A 16,844-nucleotide genomic window follows, 5' to 3' on the forward strand; every position below is an offset into this window, starting at 1 on the left:
GCATTAAACAACAAACAAGCAAAACCTGTTTGTTAAAAAAGTCTTATGGCTTGGTAGTTACATTCATCTTAGTACTGAGATGACTTTGTGAGACAGGCCCTGTAGCATCAAAGTTGGTTGTACGCTACTACATAATCATCTTGAATCTATAATAGAGTGTATAGACATTTATGACAACGACAAAACAACAACTTCAGTATTATATGTACAAAACTTATCAACATTTAGGATTAACATGAAAACATTGTCATGGATAAATCTGTGTTCAGCGCTGATGTCTGTAGAGACGAGATATTGACCCACGCATACGTCCTCCATCACAGCTGCCTCTTACACGCCATGTGATTTGACCATTAACACTTATGCCACCTACAACAAAGTCAGCGGTACCTAAATACCATCTGTGCTGTGACCCCAAGAAAGTTCAGGCACCTTGGGAATTATGCTTGTCTTAGCGATAAGATGACTTTGTGAAAGAGTCCCCTGTGTCTCAGTACTGGATGTATGTTACTACTATAATCAGGTTGCATTTACAAGAACCTTTATAGACATATAGCAGCGGGATATATCATGAAGAACCACTTCTTTGTTACACAATGTTTCACCCTTTCAGATTACCTTGTTAAGAACATGATCATGAATAATCTGTCAGTGGTCAGTGCCGAGAGGAGATATTGACCACCAACATGACCTGAAGCCCAGCCACGTCTGTCACGCTATGTGATTTGCCCATTATCGGTCACTCGTGCCACCTTCAGCAACGTCATCCAGCCTTAATAACATCTCTGCTGAGACCACGAAAAGTTACGAGCACCCAGGGAAGGGGTCCTTGTAATAAAACACCCACTCTTCCAAGTTCTCAAGCTTATCATAAATAAGAAGTAATTCTGTTGCATTACGGCCCAATCATATGGCCGTCCCTATCATTGATTAATCATTTCATTTTGGTAGTGGCTATAATGTTGATTATTGTAGGCCTTCTAGTTGCGGTAATTTGAATGTCAGATTAGGTCTCCCCCAGTGGCTGGGATAGAAAGGCGAGCTTGGCTATGTCAGACATGGAATTTATGTCCGTCCTTTCTCAACTATTTAGCTCTGAAATGTGTAAGATGATGATTCAAAAGGTTTATGCCTCTTTTACTGCTCTACCTTCAGGTTTATTATGAGTGAATTGTTCCATAGAGTGCTGTGTACGTTTTGAAGTCATCTCACATTTACCTTAATGTTATATTGTCTTTCAGTGAGAGTGAGTTAGTGGATGGGTGGGTGGGTATTGGTTGAGTGAGTGGGTGGGTGGTGTTTGGATGGATGGGTGGGTAGCTGACAGGGTAGTAAATCAGTGAGTGAGTGAGTGAATCGTTCATTTAGAACCGCCTCTAAAGGTCCGGGGTAGAACTGGTCTTCAGCAACCCACAGGATCAGGTGGTCGGGCTTGCTGACTTGGTTGACACATGATATCAAATCCCAGTTGGGTATATTGATGCTCATGATGTTGATCACTAGACTGTCTGGTCCAGACTTGATTACGTACATACTGACACCATATAGTGGTGTTAAACAACAAACAAACAAGTCATATAGAGACTTTTTAACATATACCAAGTGGCTATTCTAGGTTAGAATGGGTCCCCAGCATCCAGGATTAGAATTAGCTGCCTGCAGTTAGTCAAATGCCTGTAACCTTTGAATTGTTCTAGTAACATTTCCCTAAAGTTGGCCCAAATGTCTAGTCATTAATTTTTTATTTCAAGCAGCTTTTTGAATCATCAAGTCAGTTACAGGTTATTGTCTGTTGACATTTTGTTTTCAGTTCATAGTTTAACGGAACATTGATTGTAACAACAACATCTGACAAACGTATAACACTAAGTCAGTTAGCAGTTTTGGTGCTGATTAGTTTAATAATCTCGTGAGTATTTTAATACATATGGCAAATGGTGGCCTCCATGAAGTAGGGTTAGTAATAGGTAATGAACGTTTGCAACATTATTTAACAAGTCCTCATGGCTAGTGAACTCTGGAAACTAATTCCTGGCAGTAATATATGCTGGTTCTGTCAGTGTAAATGGATTGTCAGAAGGTCAGGGGCTGTGATGTCTGATTCCATCTCATTGTACCCAAGTATATGTCAGGGTAGAGACTGCGATCTGGTAGAATCGGAGATTTTACCAGTAGAGATTGCGATCGGAGTCTCTACCAGTAGAGACTGCGATCAGAGTCTCTACTGGTAGAATCTCGATCCTACTAGTAGAGATTGTAAGCGTAATGGGGGTTAACTTCTTTGGTCATGGAGTCATCGACTTTGGATCAGAAGGTCCTTGGTTTGAACCTTGTCGGACTCAGAAATTTTTGTTACATTGACAGTGTTATGTTGCATTTTGTCATGTGGACCATGTGAAAAAGGTGTTAATGACCTTATATCAGAAGGTCCATGGTTTGAATCCCATCAAGGGTCTTGGAAAGTTTATGCCCACTACATTGGCACTCGATATGGGTCTGAGCATGTTCAAATTTAATTTTAGCAAATTAAGTCTCAGTATTCTGCTATGCAGCTTGGGATGTGCCTTCTGTTTGTGGGGTTAGTAAGTAGCTTGGCTTGCTGACAGGATTAACTGCTTTGGTGATGTGGACAAGGTGTCAGATCAAAAGGTTAGTGGTTCAAATCCCAGTACACGACTTGGAAGGTTTAATACAGCTCGTAACAATTACTTGAATAGTTTTAATGCTTTAGTCAGTCATATACCAGCTGTATCAGGGCTGCCTGTATATCCCAGTCTGGACCAGGCAAACCAGTGGTTGAAAGTATGAGCAACAGTCCAAACCAGGACCTTCATCAATGATGAGCGAACGCTATAACCACTGGGCAACCCCACTATCCTTAAGTCTTTCAACAACATGGGTTCCTAGGGACCAATCCTGACATGTCCCTCTCACTGAGGATTGCATGTTAGTTTTATCAAACCCAGACCTTCTTCAATGATGAGCAAACACTTAAACCACTGGGCAACCCCACTATCCTTAAGTCTTTCAACGACATGGGTATCTGTGGACCAATCCTGACATGTCCCTCTCACTGAGGATTGCATGTTAGTTTTATCAAACCCAGACCTTCTTCAATGATGAGCAAACACTTAAACCACTGGGCTACCCCACAACCTTAAGTCTTTCAACAACATGGGTTCCTAGGGACCAATCCTGACATGTACCTCTCACTGAGGGTTGCAAGTTCATTTTTTTCTAATAAAGTCTATGTGTTGTTCATGGGAAATTTATGAGTGTTGGTGGGTTTTCGTTTCATCAAAATGCCAACATACCATAACATGACAATGTTGTTTATAATATGTTTAAAAACACACTCTTATTACAAATTGGTGTATATAATGAACTGTTTTTTTTCAATCCTGGACTCTTGTTATATATATGATCAAAATGCATATAACAAAGTACGGTTATAATGAACTAAAATTAGTGGTTCCTTTAGTTCGTTATAACCACAAAGAATTTTCTGAAAATAATGAACCCATGTAAGAAATCAAACTAACATCAGTGTGATGAGCAAACAATTTAACCACAACACCAGCCAACTGCTTTCAGGAAGTTAAAGAAAATCTAATGTTCCATCTATTTTAATCCTAATCCATTCTTAAAGGAATTACGTAACAAACTGTCATCCTCTTGAAATTGAATAGCAATCAGACATGACTTCTTTGTTATGTGTTAGATGTGGAATTAATAACATCCTTAGCTCTAATGCCTTTCTGCCATCACAAATGGGTAGTTTACCGTTTTCACAAATGTCTAACGCCCTCCTTGAAACCATTTGATTGCTGCAACTGAAACTGTTTTCAAGATGCTTCAGAGTGTTCAAAGAAGAAAATCTCAGGTTCAACACGACTGCTGATCAAATGGTTCAACCTTTAAAAAGCTTACGTCTTCTTTGATGACGGAACTGTTCAATTGATTGAGAACTTTGTGGATAATATGACTGTTGTATGTCCAGTACTTAAACTGATTAAAGAATCTTGTTTACAAATCCAATGATACCACCAGCGGTTTTCCTGATATATGGGAAAATGGCTCAAATAGAGTATAACCATGCAACCTTTCTTTGAAAGGATGATCTTAGTATGAGGAAAAGGAGAAAAAAGATCATCTAATGTATGTTTTTTGCTCAATTTGTTTTGAGAAAACAGGCATGTTTTTCTGTTCCTGCTCATTAGATGACATTGTGAAGGTCGTGCGGACAGTTCGGCTGTTAGCTTTCACTGCAAAGTGCACGTCTGTATAATGTTTATGGTGAGACGTTTTTTGGATATCTTGGATTTTTTGTTGTTGCCATATTGACTGTTTGGGGATGCAGAAGAGGCTCTCTCTCTTCACCTTATCTCATGTCCGTTGACACAATTTGTGTCCTAGACTGGAATATTTCTTCAAGAAACCTGTTGTCAACTGATGGATTTCACTATGTCAGAGTTGTCTTTTGCAAGGAAATGCATTTAGTTAGTAAGTAATATAGTGCAAGGGGTCTGTTCAAAGATGTCAAGTGATATGACAGAATGAGAAATATGAAAAGTTTCATTTTGAATATTCTGCACACTGGACTGCTAAAGTGCAGCTTGTTGTATAGAGTGGTCTCCCTTTGCTGCCAGGATCTGCTGACTGAATCCTACATTAGCCCAAATATGGTATTAGGACTGAAATTATGAAAGGAGTGATGTGACTGGTGCCAGAAGAGCTACTACCTTCACTCTTCTTATTTTACTGTGTTGGACGTTGTACAGTAAAAACATTCAGTGTTTCGAGCGAATTATAAATGTTCTGTTTTATTTGTTTCAGAGGTGGAAGCCACTGTTTGACCAGGTGAGTACATGTACATCACTATTTTACTATATACATAGCTCACCTTGAGAACATGTTAATCCTCTCCTTTAGCTCACCAGACTTTTAGAATCGGTTCTGTCATTTTTACAATGTATTCTGACATCTTAATGTGAAGGTTATGCCATTGTTGGTAGCACTGGATCAAGTACTAATGGTCTGAGGTGAGGTGAGGTGAAATTGGGTTTAACGTCGTGCTGGAGAATATTTCGCTCATATGACGACGTGCATGCGTGTGTATGTGTATGTGTGGCTGCTTGTACTAGCCCAGACTTAAGCTGGTTTTATAGTGCTAGCCCACTGAGATACCATGCCGCAGTGAAGCATGAATACCCCACTCAGACACATTATACTGACTCCAAGCCGACCAGTCCTTGTTGTACCCATTAATGCCGAGCGCCAGGCAGGGACCAACAAGTACCATATTTTAACGTCTTTTGGTATGACGTGGTCGGGGATCGAACCCACGACCTTCCGCTCTCCTGGCGGACGCTCTAACCACTACACCACGGAGGCGGTCACTAATGGTCTGAAGTGACTCTTGAATTGTCATCATGCTGTTAGTGGTTGTTGCCATAATCAGATTGTCCAGCTTTTATTCCCTGTTGTTTTTAACATGTATGACACAGAACAGTTATGTTCCTGATTAACTGTCCATCTTTATCATTAAAATATTCTGTGAAATTTACAAATTTTAGATATGAATTGCAGTATGTATATGTGTCCCAGCATAGCAATCTTAGCACTATCATAAGACTGTGTTAAAGGCAGGGATTTATGATCATCTTAGAGCTTAAGATGGCTTTGTGGAACGCGCCTGATTTGTACTATGAATAAGGTCATTATGGCAAAGTTATTTCATTATCAACATTAAACTAGAAATATATGATTGACCCACTTACATAGTGACCTGCTGACTCTGGCAACTCGTAAACATTTTTGTGGTCAGACTTCCATTCTCTGTTCAACAAACACAGCCTCCATAATTCATGCTTGTTGTCAAGCCTGAGACTACAAAAGGGCAGTTAACATTCTAATCATGGTAGTCCTCAGTGACATGTGAGGGCAATAATTGTTAGCCAGGACTCAATCCTCTGATTTTACTACACATAAGGACCAGCTACAAATTCTGAGGACAAGTGAAATAGATTTTGTAGTAGTTATCTGCACTAGTTTTACATAAACATATTTTTAAAGCTGCCGAACATGTGATGGATGATATGAAATCGCAAGCTATATGTGATTTGGGGATCAGATCCACTCTTTTCACAGATGAATAAAAAGGTCTGTAGGGCAATCAAAATGGAAAACAACATGGGTTGAGAGGAAATTATTAATGATGTTGAAACTTTGGTGTTTGTTAAGACAATAGGTTTGATAATGGATCAGTTTGGTTTGGAGTGCATAATTTTATATGTTTCCACAGTTTTGTTTCTGTCCTATTCTGGGTAATGAGTGGAAAGTTTCCTTTTCATTATTAGATGTTCTGTCTTTCCTGATGGTCCCAAGGGACATCGGTGCCAGGCCTCACTGTGTAGTAATAGTCTATGAAAACATGAAGCCCATCTGCAGAGCATCTTGTCAAGCACATTTTTCAGACCTTCCTCAGACATGCAAAGGCCCTGAAATATGTAAATGTATTAACTGTGTAATTGCCAAAGCAGGAGCTTGCTGGTGCAAGGTTGCAGAATAGTGCCAGATGTCTTGAAAAGTGGTTGGTAAGGTATTTAGAAGCATTCTCACAGACTTTTTCAGGCTTTGTTTCAAGTCTGTTGATGGCATGTGGTCCAGACCATGGCATATAGGTAATGAATTAATTGAAACAGAGGCAGGACAATTGGCAGTACTAAATTAATTTTAAAACATTGACTTCACAATAGCCAACTTTCCCTTTTTGGAAAGCAATAACCTAGCAACTCTATCCTTTGGTATCTACACTTAGCATAAGGTACAATCATGCATATTTTTATGAAGTTAGCAAAGTCTTTTGCTCCAAGTTGTATGATGAGGGTTACAACATTTCATTCCGTTGTAAAGCTTTATGTTAGCTGTATGTGGAGGATGTTTACAGATCTAACCAAAATAATGTCTGAAGCAAATGTGATGTAATTTAGCTTGTATGGTATTATTCTTATTTGTGGAGGGGAACATGGGACTTACCGGGCGCATTTGTTGTTGGTGCACTATGCTCATCTATTTTCAAACATCCGGTGTAATTGTTATGACATTGTGATTCATAAATTCATGCACATGATAAATAGAATCAGTGTCCAATGGTTGTAGGACAGGTTTTATCATGATTATGGTTCTAGGGCTCCTGAATTGCATGTTTCATGCTCTGCAAGCTTGGCTTCTGAGAGTTCTAGGGCTCCTGAACTGAATGACTCAAATTCAACAAGCTTGGCTTCTGAGAGTTCTAGGGCTCCTGAACTGCATGACTCAAATTCAACAAGCTTGGCTAATGGTCTGCTTGAATTTTGGACTCTCTCAGGAGTCTGCTGTCCAGTGTAATATAATGTTGTGCCTTGTGTTGGCATCTGCATCACACTATACATGTCACCTTTAAAATGCATGACTCAAATTCATGTGTATTTTAGGTTCTGGTAGAGCACTAGGTTGCTCAATGGCTCCTGAACTGCATGACTCAAATTCAACAGAGCTTGACTCTTCAACAAGCTTAGCTGAGAGTTCTTGGGCTCCTGAACTGCATGACTCAAATTCAACAAGCTTGGCTTCTGAGAGTTCTAGGGCTCCTGAACTGCATGACTCAAATTCAACAAGCTTGGCTTCTGAGAGTTCTAGGGCTCCTGAACTGCATGACTCAAATTCAACAAGCTTAGCTTCTGAGAGTTTTAGGGCTCCTGAACTGCATGACTCAAATTCAACAAGCTTGGCTTCTGAGAGTTCTAGGGCTCCTGAACTGCATGACTCAAATTCAACAAGCTTGGCTTCTGAGAGTTCTAGGGCTCCTGAACTGCATGACTCAAATTCAACAAGCTTGGCTTCTGAGAGTTCTAGGGCTCCTGAACTGCATGACTCAAATTCAACAAGCTTGGCTTCTGAGAGTTCTAGGGCTCCTGAACTGCATGACTCAAATTCAACAAGCTTGGCTTCTGAGAGTTCTAGGGCTCCTGAACTGCATGACTCAAATTCAACAAGCTGAGCTTCTGAGAGTTGTAGGGCTCCTGAACTGCATGACTCACAATCTACAAGCTTGGCATCTGAGAGTTCTAGGGCTCCTGAACTGCATGACTCAAATTCAACAAGCTTAGCTTCTGAGAGTTCTAGGGCTCCTGAACTGCATGACTCAAATTCAACAAGCTTGGCTTCTGAGAGTTCTTAGGGCTCCTGAACTGCATGACTCAAATTCAACAAGCTTAGCTTGGCTTTGAGAGTTCTAGGGCTCCTGAACTGCATGACTCAAATTCAACAAGCTTGGCTTCTGAGAGTTCTAGGGCTCCTGAACTGCATGACTCAAATTCAACAAGCTTAGCTTCTGAGAGAGTTCTAGGGCTCCTGAACTGCATGACTCACAATCTGCAAGCTTGGCATCTGAGAGTTCTTGGGCTCCTGAACTGCATGACTCAATTTCAACAAGCTTGGCTTCTGAGAGTTCTTGGGCTCCTGAACTGCATGACTCAAATTCAACAAGCTTGGCTTCTGAGAGTTCTAGGGCTCCTGAACTGCATGACTCACAATATGCAAGCTTGGCTTCTGAGAGTTCTAGGGCTCCTGAACTGCATGACTCAAATTCAACAAGCTTGGCTTCTGAGAGTTCTAGGGCTCTTGAACTGCATGACTCAAATTCAACAAGCTTAGCTTCTGAGAGTTCTAGGGCTCCTGAACTGCATGACTCAAATTCAACAAGCTTGGCATCTGAGAGTTCTAGGGCTCCTGAACTGCATGACTCAAATTCAACAAGCTTGGCTTCTGAGAGTTGTAGGACTCCTGAACTGCATGACTCAATTTCAACAAGCTTGGCTTCTGAGAGTTCTAGGGCTCTTGAACTGCATGACTCAAATTCAACAAGCTTAGCTTCTGAGACTTTTAGGGCTCTTGAACTGCATGACTCAATTTCAACAAGCTTGGCTTCTGAGAGTTCTAGGGCTCCTGAACTGCATGACTCAAATTCAACAAGCTTGGCTTCTGAGAGTTCTAGGGCTCCTGAACTGCATGACTCAAATTCAACAAGCTTAGCTTCTTAGAGTTCTAGGGCTCCTGAACTGCATGACTCAAATTCAACAAGCTTGGCTTCTGAGAGTTCTAGGGCTCCTGAACTGCATGACTCAAATTCAACAAGCTTGGCTTCTGAGAGTTCTAGGGCTCCTGAACTGCATGACTCAAATTCAACAAGCTTAGCTTCTGAGAGTTCTAGGGCTCTTGAACTGCATGACTCAAATTCAACAAGCTTGGCTTCTGAGAGTTCTAGGGCTCCTGAACTGCATGACTCAAATTCAACAAGCTTGGCTTCTGAGAGTTCTAGGGCTCCTGAACTGCATGACTCAAATTCAACAAGCTTAGCTTCTTAGAGCACTAGGGCTCCTGAACTGCATGACTCAAATTCAACAATCTTGGCTTCTGAGAGTTGTAGGGCTCCTGAACTGCATGACTCAAATTCAACAAGCTTGGCTCCTAAACTGCATGACTCAAATTCAACAAGCTTAGCTTCTTAGAGCACTAGGGCTCCTGAACTGCATGACTCAAATTCAACAAACTTGGCTTCTGAGAGTTGTAGGGTTCCTGAACTCCATGACTCAAATTCAACAAACTTAGCTTCTGAGAGTTCTAGGACTCCTAAACTGCATGACTCAAATTCGACAAGCTTGGCATCTGAGAGATCTAGGACTCCTGAACTGCATGACTCAAATTCAACAAGCTTGGCCTCTGAGAGTTGTAGGGCTCCTGAACTGCATGTCTCAAATTCAACAAGCTTAGCTTCTTAGAGCACTAGGGCTCCTGAACTGCATGACTCAAATTCAACAAGCTTGGCTTCTGAGAGTTCTAGGGCTCTTGAACTGCATGACTCAAATTCAACAAGCTTAGCTTCTGAGACTTCTAGTACTCCTGAACTGCATGACTCAAATTCAACAAGCTTGGCTTCTGAGAGTTCTAGGGCTGTTGAACTGCATGACTCAAATTCAACAAGCTTAGCTTCTGAGAATTGTAGGGCTCCTGAACTGCATGACTCAAATTCAACAAGCTTGGCTTCTGAGAGTTGTAGGGCTCTTGAACTGCATGACTCAAATTCAACAAGCTTAGCTTCTGAGAGTTCTAGGACTCCTGAACTGCATGACTCAAATTCAACAAGCTTGGCATCTGAGAGTTGTAGGGCTCCTGAACTGCATGACTCAAATTCAACAAGCTTGGCTTCTGAGAGTTCTAGGGCTCCTGAACTGCATGACTCAAATTCAACAAGCTTAGCTTCTTAGAGCACTAGGGCTCCTGAACTGCATGACTCAAATTCAACAAGCTTGGCTTCTGAGAGTTGTAGGGTTCCTGAACTGCATGACTCAAATTCAACAATCTTGGCTTCTGAGAGTTCTTGGGCTCCTGATTTGCTTGACTCAAATTATAAAAACTTGACCTCTGAGAGTTCTAGGGCATCTGAACTGCATGACTCAAATTATATGAGCTTGGCTTCTGAGAGTCTGTGAGCTCCTGAACTACATGCCTGCAATCTTGGGTTCATAAAATGCATGGCTCAAATTCAACAAGCTTGACTTCTTAGAGTCACTCCGATTCATTAAATCTGTGAAGATCCTGGTTAGAATTTGTCTTCAGCAACCCATGCTTGTCGTAAAAGGTGACTAAATGGAATTGGGTGTTCAGGCTTGCTGACTTGGTTGACACATATTGTCATATCCCAGTTGCTTAGATTGATGCTCATGCTGTTGATCACTGGACTGTCTTGTCCAGACTTGATTATGTACAGACCGCCGCCATGTAGCTGGAATATTGCTTAGTGCTTTGCTTAAACAACAAACCAACCAACCTAACTGATTCATTAAGCAAGTGATTTTTGCCCCTGTTCATCTATCAATATACCTGATAGATAGAGTTTTTATGAGAACAAGAATTCAGGACATTTCTGAGCCTAATGGTCTGCTTGAATTTGGGACTCTCTCAGGAGTCTGCTGTCCAGTGCAATATAATGTCACACTATTCATGTCACCTTTAACATTAATCAGTAAACTCCTATGTGTATTGTAGGTCGTGGTCAGATGTCACATACATTGTACAGGAACATTGTACAGGTTGTATCATCCGTAATTTAAACATTGTACATTGTATTTCTGCAGATGTTGCTCTTAAACCTTTCCATCAATGTGGTTCTGTCTCTATTTCTGTTATATAGACCACTGTAGTGTGGTGATAATTTCAAACCAGAGAAAATGAACCAGTCAGATCGAAGAAACAGTGTCTATATCATGTGGTGCCTCATGAGGTAACCCTCTAATTTCATAACCATTTGTGACTGTTATAGGATGTATGTTGACTGTGTAGTAGTGGTGGTCCGATTAATTGAAATAATCGAAAATTGGTCGCAGTGACTAAACGACCAAGCAATCGATCATGTTTTCTCATAATCGAACACAAACAATTCTAGAACACTTGTTTTCATTAACAGTATTTTTCACTAGGTTGGTTTTGTCTGTTACATTTCATAAGCACTACAAGCTCGTTCCAAGTCATGATTGAATTTATCTTAAAGACTCTAAGAAATTTATGTTCCTCCATACTAGTCATCCTTTAAAGATGTGAAATTTTGCCAAAACCCCCATGGAAATACATGGTTTTTTCCTTATTTTTTTGTGCATTAACACATTTCATAAATGACGCTAACCAATTATTTTTGATGATTGATCGGTTGTAATGAACCAATCATCAATTATGAGATTTTAACCAATTCCCAACACTACTGTGTAGGACACAGTTGTGATTAAAGCATGACATTCAGGCCTTGTGTTTCATTATGCTAAGTGTTATCTCACATCATCAATTGTCTTCTCCGTGTATGACTGAGGCAGGTTTCTAGCATGTCAGAAAACAGTTCGGCTGTGGAAGGTAATCAAAGATTGATGACTCAGGAAACTGTGGCTTGATTGATTGATGGCAGGAGGACAAATCCTGAAACAGTGATACACAGCTTGATACGTTTACAGACAAGTTTTAGACATACTCTGACAGTCATAATCTGGTGTATGTAGGTTTTAAGCATCATGGTTCTCTGTAGGCAGGTTCAAGCATCATGGCAGAGTTTGATTTTCTTGGCCTGGTATGGAAGGGTTCATTGTATGAACTGGTATGAACAGTTTAGGAGAGTCCAAGTCTGTTAGGTCATGACTGATTTAGACTCTTGTGGACCGGTATGGAAAGGTTCATGGTGTCATGGTCTGGTATGGACAGGTTTAGAGAATCATGGACTGGTATCGACAGGTTATGAGAGTCTTAGTCTGGTGTAGACTGGTTCAAGTATCATGGGGGGTATATATTTTCCTGGCCTTGTAAAGACAGGTTCAATTGTGTTATGGTCTGGTATGGACAGGTTTAGAGAATCATGGACTGGTATAGACAGGTTATGAGAGTCTTAGTCTGGTGTAGACTGGTTCAAGTATCATGGAAGGTATATATTTTCCTGGCCCTGTAAAGACAGGTTCAATTGTGTTATGGTCTGGTATGGACAGGTTTAGAGAATCATGGACTGGTATAGACAGGTTATGAGAGTTTTTGTCTAGTGTAGACTGGTTCAAGTATCATGGGGGGTATATATTGTCTTGGCCTTGTAAAGACAGTTTTTTTGTGTCATGATCTGGTATAGAGAGGTTTAGAACATCATGGACAAGTTTATATTTTCGTGGCAGGGTTTGTTTTGAAAGATGTTTACCTACTTGCACCAGGTGCAACCTAAGATAAAAACCTAGTTGCACCAGTCAAATTCCAGTTGCACTGCTTTTATTGCAATATGTAATGAAAGAAATATGCTATTGAATCATTTAGATGTTTTATTCAGAAGTTTAACCACTCAAAAATGAACTTGCACCTGGTGCGAGTTAGACTAATAACTAGGTTGCGCTTTGGAATATGCGTTGCACCAGTGCAAGTAACAAAGTACTAAATCGAGCCCTGCCTGGCCTTATAAAGACAGGTTCATTGTGTAATGGGCTGGTTTGGTTAGGTTTGGAGTGCAATGGTCCAGTAAAGAAAGTAAAGGAGCATGATGGTCAGGTAGAAACAGGTCCTAAAATAGATAGTTTGGGTGTCACGGTTTGGTATAGGAGGGTAAAAGCATCTTGGCATATTTTCATGATCTGTGCATAATTGCTGTAATACAGTAAATCGGAGATATGAATAAAATAAAAATACAATTAATATGACAGATTGCAAGGTCCAGATATACAAAGATCACCTATAAAAAAGAGATAGTATAAACAGGTTTAAAGTATATCATTCAATATGGATTTATTGACATGGTATTTCTGATCTAACATAAAAGGCTAATAACATAGGCTAATACATGGTGTGTTTTGTGCACACACTACTCTATGCAGCTGTGTTTTAGAAAATATATGCACACTATGCTCAAGAAAATAAGAGGATCTTACAACAGTTCCATTAACAGTTGATACCCACACATCAGTGGTATTGATTGTTTCAGGTACTTGTTATCGAGGTACTTACAATCGCGATCTATCGAAAGTTTCATCTATTGTTACACCCTAAGCCATAAGTATCAAACTGACTAGAGAATCAATATGTATGCAGCTTTAGGATTAGAGTGCTATTTGTCAGATAGAAACAGATTTAAAGAGTCAGGGTCGTAGAGTCCAGTGTCTCTTGGAGACAGCTCCAGTGTCAGAGTTGGACAGACGTTATTATGTGAAGAGTAGCAATGTTTAGTATGATGTAAAGTATAGCTATGTTCAATTTACTGTAAAGTATAGCTTTGTTGAGTATACTCTAAAGCGTAGCTAAATTTAATATACTGTAAAGTGTAGCTATTTGAATTATGATGTGAAGTATAGTTTTGTTCCCTATGTTCAGTAAGATGTAAAGTCTTCATGTTCAGTAGCATGTAAAGTATAGCTTTGTTCAGCAGGATGTAAAGTATAGCTATGTTCAGCAGGATGTAAAGTATAGCTATGTTCAGTATAATGTAAAGTATAGCTATGTTCAGTATAATGTAAAGTATAGCTATGTTCAGTATAATGTAAAGTATACATATGTTCAGTAGCATGTAAAGTATATCTATGTTCAGCAGGATGTAAAGTATAGCTATGTTCAGTAGGATGTAAAGTATAGCTATGTTCAGCAGGATGTAAAGTATAGCTATGTTCAGTATGATATAAAGTATAGCTATGTTCAGCAGGATGTAAAGTATAGCTATGTTCAGCAGGATGTAAAGTATAGCTATGTTCAGCAGGATGTAAAGTATAGCTATGTTCAGTATGATGTATAAAGTATAGCTATGTTCAGCAGGATGTATAAAGTATATGTTCAGTATGATGTAAAGTATAGCTATGTTCAGCAGGATGTAAAGTATAGCTATGTTCAGCAGGATATAAAGTATAGCTATGTTCAGCAGGATGTAAAGTATCGCTATGTTCAGTATAATGTAAAGTATTGCCGTGTTCAGCAGGATGTAAAGTATAGCTATGTTCAGTATGATATAAAGTATAGCTATGTTCAGCAGGATGTAAAGTATCGCTATGTTCAGTATGATATAAAGTATAGCTATGTTCAGCAGGATGTAAAGTATAGCTATGTTCAGCAGGATGTAAAGTATAGCTATGTTCAGCAGGATGTAAAGTATAGCTATGTTCAGCAGGATGTAAAGTATAGCTATGTTCAGTAGGATGTAAAGTATAGCTATGTTCAGCAGGATGTAAAGTATAGCTATGTTCAGCAGGATATAAAGTATAGCTATGTTCAGTATGATATAAAGTATAGCTATGTTCAGCAGGATATAAAGTATAGCTATGTTCAGTAGGATGTAAAAGTATAGCTATGTTCAGTTAATGTAAAGTATAGCTATGTTCAAGGATGTAAAAGTATAGCTATGTTCAGTAAGAGTATAGCTATGTTCAGCATAATGTAAAGTATAGCTATGTTCAGCAGGATGTAAAGTATAGCTATGTTCAGCAGGATGTAAAGTATAGCTATGTTCAGCAGGATGTAAAGTATAGCTATGTTCAGCAGGATGTAAAGTATAGCTATGTTCAGTATAATGTAAAGTATAGCTATGTTCAGCAGGATGTAAAGTATAGCTATGTTCAGTATGATATAAAGTATAGCTATGTTCAGCAGGATATAAAGTATAGCTATGTTCAGCAGGATGTAAAGTATAGCTATGTTCAGTTGGATGTCTGTCACAGTGGGTATTCGAGTACTGCAAGTATTCTGTATATGGATCTAATTAGGCTATATATCTGAGGTCTGTGCCTGGCTTCACACTCCGATAAATCATCAACACCGATTGCTCACTGTCAGCAAAATGGATGACTTATAATTTTCGAGCAATTCAAATTAAATGAAGGGAACCAAGAAAATTGAAAAAAAAATCAAATTCTTCAAAACCAATTCAAATTTTGTCAAATATTCAGAAAAAGAACACCTTTTAAATGGATTACGGAAAGTTATGAGATTTAGAACTTACGACGATGTCTGTCGAACAGCGATCTGCTCCATCAGGCGACATGATGCAAGACTACCAGTCAGTCTGTATTTGAGGAGGTGATGGGTTGAGTAATGGATCAGACCAATCATCAGGGCACTCTCTATATGGCTGGATGAAAGACTGAGTATTCAGAGGTGGAAGTCAATGGTGGTTTCAGAAGACACCCTGCCTGGTTACTAGGTACATCATTAAGGAGGGTCTTAAACAGCCTTCACTATCCTGGTCAGCTGGGAATAGATGATGAATTGCTTTGATCAAAGGAGCACTAGGTGAATAGGTTTGAGCAAGTGACATGGAGGGTTAAGGAGTAAATAATAGATTGATTGGGGCCATATTACCATACATACACTAATTGTTGATCATAGGTCGATTCCAGTTTTTGTGCCTTTGTAAATTCATACCAGAAATGATTGATCATAAAAACTAATGAATCACCAGTTCTCACCATTGTAATCATAGCCAATCCTTCAAAGTACATTTGGAGGAGGGAATGCTGATTTTTTTAAAGTAACTCTCCAAAGCATCTTCACCCAAGATCCAAATATTCATTTAAAGAAAACTGCACTTTAACTGTTCATTGCTATTGGATTGTTAAACAGTCTGTGACTAAACCTATAAAATATATTTTTCAACAGCAGGTGCTTTGACTTTTACTGCCTGCTATTCTTAGGGTTGTTATAGGTGAATCCTATATTTTTCTTAGAGTAATTTATATCAGTTTACCATGATTTAATTTAGGGAGAATATAGTTTTCATCAACTAAGGGTTTCAAATCACAATAATACTTTTCTGATATAAGTGATTTCTATTCTTACTTTGTTTACGCTTTGGCTGACGTTAGTGATGAGCATTCAACGTCTTAGATAAATTCAATATGTTGTGATGTCATTTTGTGTATTGATGGTTTTGAAGTGAAAAAATTATGTATGTTTGTATAACCTTGCTCTACACAGCAATATCTTTTTCATCTGATTTCATGGTTCTTATGATCTATTTATAGCTGAGACATATGCTGGGAGTGCATGTTACTGTAGTGCAGGGTAATAAATGTCATATGTCTTTTCCATGTCTTATGGGACTTTGGATAAGAATGTTTGTTTGGATATTGTTAAAAAATAATAATAATGGAGGTCTTCAGATATGAGCATTATTCTTCTTCTGGGGGCTGTGGGGTAGCCTTGTGGTTAAAGCCTTCGCTCGCCACGATGAAGACCCAGGTTTGATTCCCCACATGGGTACAATGTGTGAAGCCCATTTCTGGTGTTCCCCTCCGTGATATTGCTGGAATATT

At 39.3% G+C, this 16,844-nt stretch overlaps 1 protein-coding gene across 1 annotated transcript in view; it reads left to right on the forward strand.

Annotated features, from left to right (window-relative positions):
- Positions 1–16,844, forward strand: part of LOC124259799 (rhomboid-related protein 2-like) — a 108,659-nt gene that overhangs the window by 16,880 nt on the left and 74,935 nt on the right. Inside the window, exon 2 of the mRNA XM_046694001.1 lies at positions 4,837–4,860. Coding sequence (XP_046549957.1) covers positions 4,837–4,860 — 24 coding nt within the window. The remainder of the gene's footprint in view (positions 1–4,836; positions 4,861–16,844) is intronic.

Source organism: Haliotis rubra, unplaced genomic scaffold (genome assembly GCF_003918875.1).
Source record: "Haliotis rubra isolate DU_JTF1 unplaced genomic scaffold, ASM391887v1 Scf738, whole genome shotgun sequence".
NCBI lineage: Eukaryota > Metazoa > Mollusca > Gastropoda > Lepetellida > Haliotidae > Haliotis > Haliotis rubra.